The 7930-nt window shown below is 36.7% G+C and overlaps 1 protein-coding gene across 1 annotated transcript in view; it reads right to left on the bottom strand.

The window, feature by feature from the left end:
* Window positions 1-1140: 1140 nt before the first annotated feature.
* Window positions 1141-7930, bottom strand: part of SHCBP1 (SHC SH2-domain binding protein 1) — a 35477-nt gene continuing 28687 nt past the window's right edge. The window contains exons 11-13 of the mRNA XM_010843914.1: window positions 4643-4729; window positions 4111-4252; window positions 1141-1677 (exon numbers count right to left, since the gene is read on the bottom strand). Of these exons, the coding sequence (XP_010842216.1) occupies window positions 1352-1677; window positions 4111-4252; window positions 4643-4729 (555 nt within the window). The 3' untranslated portion in view covers window positions 1141-1351. The remainder of the gene's footprint in view (window positions 1678-4110; window positions 4253-4642; window positions 4730-7930) is intronic.

Raw genomic sequence — 7930 nt, 5'->3', positions numbered from 1 at the left:
AATAAGGAACAAAGAAGGTATTAACTTTACTTACCTGGTCATTCTCCTGACACTCTATCTAGTAAGTTACAAGAGAAAATAAACAAAATCTAAACTCTAAGATAAAACAGAAATTTAATCCGAAAACCAATTTGATCTTTTTAAGTTGAATAAATGGTTTTCAAAAAAGAATTTAGCTCAAGTGACACAGAATTAATTAGTATTACTTTTGGAATAGGATTTAAAGAGTAAAAGAAAAATGCCTTGCAATGGTCAAACGAAAAGTCTAACACAAATCCTTCCACACTTTTTAGCATCTGAAAAATAAAATTACAACTTATTCAAATTTAAGAAACAATTTCTCTGAGAAAACATTTTAATAGTCTTTCTGAAACACTAAAATGATGTCAAAATACTGTATGTACTTCAAAGGATCACACGTGCACACGTGCACTATGGCCCATAATGCATTTGAAAAAATATCACAAGATTCAATTTCTTATTTTCATCATTGTAATTTTAATCAGTAGGAACATTAATGTCACATATACTTTCTTATAATATAAATATTTTAAAAAGCTGTACTTTACAATAAGATATCAAGAACATAGAGCTGATATGTTTATAGGTAATCATTTTGCCTATGTAAGAAATCTGATCAGAGTACTTTTATGGTGAAAGAAAAGTACCTTCTTTTTAATCATTCATATTCAGCAACAGGGAAAATGCTCTATGTACACACTGGCTCTGAAGAACACGTTTCATTCCTGTTTCAAACCTGCTATGCCATTATTGCTTTGATGATTACATAGTTCAGCATAAAAAGGCATTTCTTCTCAAGATTCTCAATATGTCTGATAAGGCAGGTCACGTCCCAATCATAAAAGCTTTAATGCAAATATTACAAGCTTTATGCAAATATTACAAGTATTATGCAAATAAAGCATGGCTATCAGACTCACTGTAACTGGGATTAAAAAGACAACTATAAGAATACTGCATCTTGATACACTACGTTTTTGTGCACGCACCTGGCATTCTCTGCCTTTCTTCCTCATCTTTGAAGTGCTAAAGTATATTTATACTAGAAAGTTATTAATAGACTTAATGTGGGAACTATGTATTTGAGAAAGCAAGACTTTCTGGATACGAATCTCCAAATGTTTTCTATTTTGTTTTATGACTTTATTAAACAGAGAGAGAGTGTTTTACGTGCAACACTTGCCGAGAGAAATAAAGCTACATTTCACTCAAATCCAACTGAATATATCAGATACAAAATATAGACATGAAGCAAAGTATGATAGCAGCAGTGATTCTTGGGGGCAACGTGCAAAATTCAATATTTTGCTATCTATTTACATCACAGTGGTCAGAAAAGAAATGTGCCAAAACTCCCTTTCCCATTCCACTTGAACTGGTTCCCCACAATTGAAACAAACATCTCCTGTGACATTAAGTTGTCATCAGCTTGTGTGATCCCCAGTTCACTCAACCTTTTCTTCTTCATCTGGCCTTTTTGTGTGGAGGCAGCAACTAGTTCATTTACAATTTCACAATTGCCTTCAACTTGCTCAGAAAGCTCAGCTCTCGCATAAAGCTCCATTTTACCAGTTGCACATTGAATCAGCTCTTCCAGATCCACTCTTTCAGCTACATCTGCCTCTCCACTTGTCTGAACTTTAAGTGCTTTATTTTCTGGAAAAAAAAAATTATAAAAATTGAGTTAAATATACAAACCACCCCAACTAAAACATGTATTTCTACAGTCTATCACAGCTTTCAAGTTTTTTCTGTCAAGGGGTCCTGTGTCATTTGACTGGACTTTCCAAACTCTCTGCCATAGTGTCTCAACAAGCAGTTGTATTAATTGTCAAGCTTTCCTGACTCTCATACAGTTGTATGATTACCAACTTCGAATTTTCTCTTTTTATCCTAGATCTCATTCATTCAACAGACCTCTCCTGGATATTTACAAGCACTGTATTAGAAGCTAGATACAAAGATAAACAGGACAGTACTAGTACTTTAGTTTCCCTAAAGGAACTCCCAATTTAGCAGCTTTATAAGTGATTGCCTATGATAGGCAGAATTCTAGATGGCCCTGTGATGCCTGCCCCTTGTTACTTTTACGACTGTTAAATGGTAAAAGGACCTTGCAGATAAGGTTACTTATCAGACCTTAAGAAAAGGATATAACTCAGGTATTCCTAACCTAATCATATGAATCCTTTAACAGCAAGGCTTTCCCTGGCTGGATGATGAAGAAGAAAGCATAAAGAGATTTAAAGCGTGAGAAAGATTTGAAGCGTGAGAGATTTGCTCTGAGGGAGGTCCTCTGTTGCTGAAATGGAGGGGGTCATGGGGCAATAACCCAAGAGTGATCCCTAAGAGCTGAGAGCAACCCCTAGCCAACAGCTGGCAACAACAATTAAAAAAAAGAGATCTCTGTCCTACAACCTCAAGGAAATTGATTCTGCCAACACATAAGGAATTTGGAAGCAGATTCTCTCCCAGAGATTTCAGATAAGGACCCTGTCCAGCTGATACTTCACTTTCACCCTTGTGAGACCCTAAGCAGATAACCCAGCCAAGCTCACCTTAACTTCTGACCTATAGAACTATGAGGAGAAAAAGAACAGATAGCTGGAGTGGACCTTGAAGGATGAGAAGGACTACTCATCATCCTTTAAATGTTCCTCACCCATGCCAAGGCATAATCCTGCATGGCTGAGATTTCATAGTGATCTGGGTCATGGCTTGGAATTCAAGAATTTCCTGCAAATCAGAACCACAATGAGGTACCATCTCACGCTGGTCAGAATGGCTGCTATCAAAAAGTCTACAAACAATAAATGCTGGAGAGGGTGCAGAGAAAAGGGAACCCTCTTACACTGTTGATGGGAGTGCAAACTAGTACAGCCACTATGGAGAACAGTGTGGAGATTCCTTAAAAAACTGGAAACAGAACTGCCACACGACCCAGCAGACCCACTGCTGGGCATACAGACCGAGGAAACCAGAATTGAAACAGACATGTGTACCCCAATGTTCATCACAGCACTGTTTACAACAGCCAGGACATGGAAGCAACCTAGATGTCCATCAGCAGAGGAATGGATAAGAAAGCTGTGGTACATATACACAATGGAGTATTACTCAGTCATTAAAAAGAATGCATTTGAATCAGTTCTAATGAGGTGGATGAAACTGGGACCTATTATACAGAGTGAAGTAAGTCAGAAAGAAAAACACCAATATAGTATATTAATGCATACATATGGAATTTAGAAAGATGGTAACGATGACCCTATATATGAGACAGCAAAAGAGATACAGATGTAAAGAACAGTCTTTTGGACTCTGGGAGAAGGCGAGGGTGGGATGATTTGAGAGAATAGCATTGAAACATGTATATTATATGTGAAATAGATCGCCAGTCCAGGTTTGATGCATGAGACAGGGTGCTCAGGGCTGGTGCACTGGGATGACCCTGAGGGATGGGATGGGGAGGGAGGTGGGAGGGGGGTTCAGGATGGGGAACACATGTACACCCATGGCTGATTCATGTGAATGTATGGCAAAAACCACCACAATAATGTAAAGTAATTAGCCTCCAATTAAAATAAATAAATAAATGAAAAAAAAATTCAAGAATTTCCAACTGAGTTAGCTCAGCTTTGCTGCCAAGAAAGACAGCTGTCAGGGAGACATTTACTTTTACAAATAAAAAATAGAGGCAAACTCTATGATCCCCTCCAGTCAAATGCAGTTTTCAACCTGGAATATTCATTTTCCTGCCTCCATCCTTAAATGCTAACAGGATTTGTTAGCAATAGCCTCCATTGCTAGTGTATGCCCATCCTTATTTTATAAATTTAGAGAAAACCGAACATGAGAAGGGAACTGCAGGACTACAGAAACCACACATCAAGGCTTTGACCAGCTGACTTTGAAAGTTTCTTTCACACCTAGACTCCATATTATAGCTTTACCAAGTTCTCTATCTCTGTGCCTAAGTGTATGCTAGTTATCTTTTTTTAAGTAGAAGATTTCTATCTTTAATCAGAGCTTAATGCTGAAATAAACTAGGTCGAGATTTTATTTAGAAAATTACTAAATATACCATACCTTCAGTTTCATCTTGGGCATCTTCTTGCAGATCAGAGAAAATTGTAGGTTTCACCAAGACAACACCATAACCTTCATTATTATGTATGACATTATTCACCATGGATATTTTGGGAATGTCATAATGTTCATCTAAGAAGTCCTGTGACATTGAAAAAAATGTTTCAAGGAACCGTCACATTCAACACTGCCTGCTTTAAAAATCTCACTTTTTTCAGGCTATTCTAAAAGTAAAATAGAAAGCTATGCTTATTAATATGTGGTAGCACAATCTGAGCTGTGAATGACACAGCATTCCTCTCTTCTTTTTGCAGAGCTATGGGGCAGCAAAGTATTCATAAGAGACTTTCAACCACCAACTATTGATATCATTAAAATTTATACACTGTTTATGCTTTTTAAAACAGAAAACAAATAACATGGGAATTTCATAAAACATAACTGTTTCTTAGGTAAAACCTAAATTCTAAATTTAAAATTCTAAAACCTAAATTCTACCCTTTGGAAAGAGGGTGTCTCAGCAGGGGCTCACCTTAATGAGGATCCCTTCCTTGCAGTGATGGATCCCGTTATCACTCAGAGTGCACTTACTCCCAGGATATATTTCTATACCAGCACCCTACAAATTACATTTTAATCACAGTCAGTTTTAAATAGGCAGGACTATAAAAGAAGGCTTATCACTTCTTAGACTTTTAATGTAGCACAAATATAAAGTGTATTATAGAAAGTTTTATTAAGTATTTCTAATCAACATTTCCATTTGCTTAATTTCCAGCAAGTTGTCTATCATTTATCATATTCAGATACCATACAGACACACACACACACACACACACACACGACAATGGCTAAGAGTTTCAACACTTGATTACTATTTCACTCTTTCCTTCTGGACAAATCAGTTTTCTGATTCTGCCCAAAAAATGTCAGTTAACAATTACACTGAAAGAAGCACATATTACAAATAACCATTCTTTTATATATAATCAATTAGTTGGAGAACAGTGTTCAAATCTAGTAAAATATTGTTAAACTGTAGATAGAAATAAGGCTCTATATTTTGAAAAGCACACCAGTTCAAGAATATCCCAACATAACTTGAAAATCATTTCTGTGAATTAAAATAACTAATGCTCCCCACTACTACACATGTTAAATTAGTAGCTAATTCAAATGTCCTATTTATACCCTAACAGTAACCAGAATAATCCATGCACAGCCCAGTTCTCTCATATTGTCCCTTGGCACCAAATGGTACCAACAAAAAAAAGTAACAGTAATGGAATAATTTATTTCCTGACACTATGCTAGGTATTCTAGTAAGTAAAAATGTTCACTCAAACCTCTATGATTATTTAAAAATTCACTTTTAGAATAATTTCATACACAATATCCTAGAAGAAGAGTTGCAATTAACCATTTATGGCACATCTATTGAGTGTATGTTGAGCTGTTTCCCTAGGAATGGTAGTATACCATGAGAAAATAGTTATTATTACTTCCCCTTTAGAGATTACGGATATGTAGGGCCATGGTCACTACACACCAATCTAACTCTCTGTAGAAATCGTAAGATCTGTGAAATGGGCCTTCAGCTAAGACTTTCAGTTTGTAGCTATATACAGAAATAGATTTATGGGCAATAACATTAAAAATACATACACAATAAAACAGTTTAAATATCAAATTATCAGGAATCATATAAAACCTGAAAAGAACAACTTAAGCCAGCAGTCACCTAGTAACTGGGACAATCATTTTCAAAATATATTATGAAACTGAACAGATATTTAATAACTATAAAGAAACTGAAAAGGCTGCCTCTTCTAAGATGATGGTACAAGTAAAAATCATGGACATTATATATAAAACAAACATAATACGATTGAAAAGTGGAATAAAGGAGCCAGACCACCTAGACACTTTAACCCCTGAGAAATGACACCAACCTAGTTAGACTGGGTTTTCTTTTTGCCTCACATTTCCAGACATGAAACTAAAGAAGCTGGCAATCCATAAACATCAGACACAGACCAGAAAAGCCTCCCTCAAATCCCACTCTCTCTACCCAAAGGACTAGGCCAGCCTCAAAGGACAGAAAACTTCATCCATGCTGGCAAGTGCCAAGGGAGAGCCTAGACTTCTACCCTCTCAAGGCTGTGACTAGGTACCCCGATACTCACACAGAGGTAGTATCACTTAAAGCCAAAGATTTTCATCCCCACTAGCTGGTAACAAGTCCCTCACCCTCGTGGAGACTCCATATAGGGCCTGGACTCATGCCGTCAACTGATAACAAGATGTTGCACCCATTCCCTACTGGAGTGGGGTCAGAGCAGGCCCAGTGGGGGGGTCTAGATTTTCATCATTGCCAGTGGTAATAAGCCCACTGCCATGTGCCAGAGTGTCAGTGGAGACATGTAAGAAACTAGAATTCTTACACCCGCCCACCAGTAACAAGGAGCTTTCTCACTTAACTTGGATACCAATGGAGGCCAAATGGGGAACTTAGAGACCTGGTAGTAATAACGCAGTAGCCTTTACCCCATTCCCTCCTGTAGTAGTGTAAGAGAAGCCTACCTAAGACAGAAGATGTAGATTCTAATAATATAATACAAAACATCCAGGTTTCAGTTGAAAATCACTTGTCATATCAAGTGCCAAGAAGATGTCAACTTAATAAAAGGTAATCAATACAAACTAAAACCAAGATGTCAGAGATGATGGAATTAGCTGATAAGGATTTTAAAGCAGCCAATTATTTCAGTGAGCAATTATTAAATACTTAAATGAAAAACAGAAGACTGAATAAGAAAATAGAAAGTCTCGTCAAAGAAATAGAAGATATAAAGAACCAAATGGAAATTTCAGAACTGAGAAATACTATAACTGAAATAAAAAGCTCAGTGGATGGGCACAGGAAAAGAATAGAGGAATAGAGGAAATAGAGGAATAGAGGAAAGAATCAGTGAAATGGAAGACAGAACAATAGAAATCATCTAGTCTGATAGAGAGGAAACAATCTGAAAAAGGAAAAAAGAATGGAACCTTAGGGACCTATAGGACAATAACAAAGGATCTAAAATTTTTGTTATCAGTCATAGAAGAGAAGGAGGGTGAAGCTAAAAAAAGAAAAATCAAAGAATAAAATAGCTAAAACGTCCCAAATTTGGCAAGAGACATTAAATTTACAGATTTGAAAATCTGAGAAAACAGGATAAACTCAAAGAAATCCATTTCAAGGTACATCATAATTAAACTTATAATAGCTTAAGGCCAAAAGGAAAGGGAAGAAAGGAAAAGTTATCCTGAAAGCAGTCAAAGAAAAATAATGTCTTATCAATTAGAGAAAAAATTCAAGTAAAGAGGATTTCTCATCAGGAACCATGGAGGCCAGAAGAGAGTGGCACAGTATTGTTCAAAAGAGCTAGCAGAAAAGAGTTGTCAATTGAGAATCCTATACCCAGTGAAAATATTCATTAGGAATAAAGAGAAATTAAGACATTCTAAGATGAAAGAAAGTGAATAGCATTTGACAAAAGCCAACACTTCAACATCAGTCCTTCCAATGAACACCCAGGACTGATCTCCTTTAGGATGGCCTGGTTGGAGCTCCTTGCAGTCCAAGGGACTCTCAAGAGTCTTCTCCAACACCACAATTCAAAAGCATCAATTCTTTGGTGCTCAGCTTTCTTTATAGTCCAACTCTCACATCCATTCATGACCACTGGAAAAACCATAGCCTTCACTAGACGGACCTTTGTTGGCAAAGTGATGTCTCTCTTTTTAATATGCTGTCTAGGTTGGTCATAACTTT

Source organism: Bison bison, unplaced genomic scaffold (assembly GCF_000754665.1).
Source record: "Bison bison bison isolate TAMUID 2011002044 unplaced genomic scaffold, Bison_UMD1.0 scf7180017864192, whole genome shotgun sequence".
Taxonomy (NCBI): domain Eukaryota; kingdom Metazoa; phylum Chordata; class Mammalia; order Artiodactyla; family Bovidae; genus Bison; species Bison bison.
This window is presented reverse-complemented; position numbering and strand designations above follow the sequence as displayed.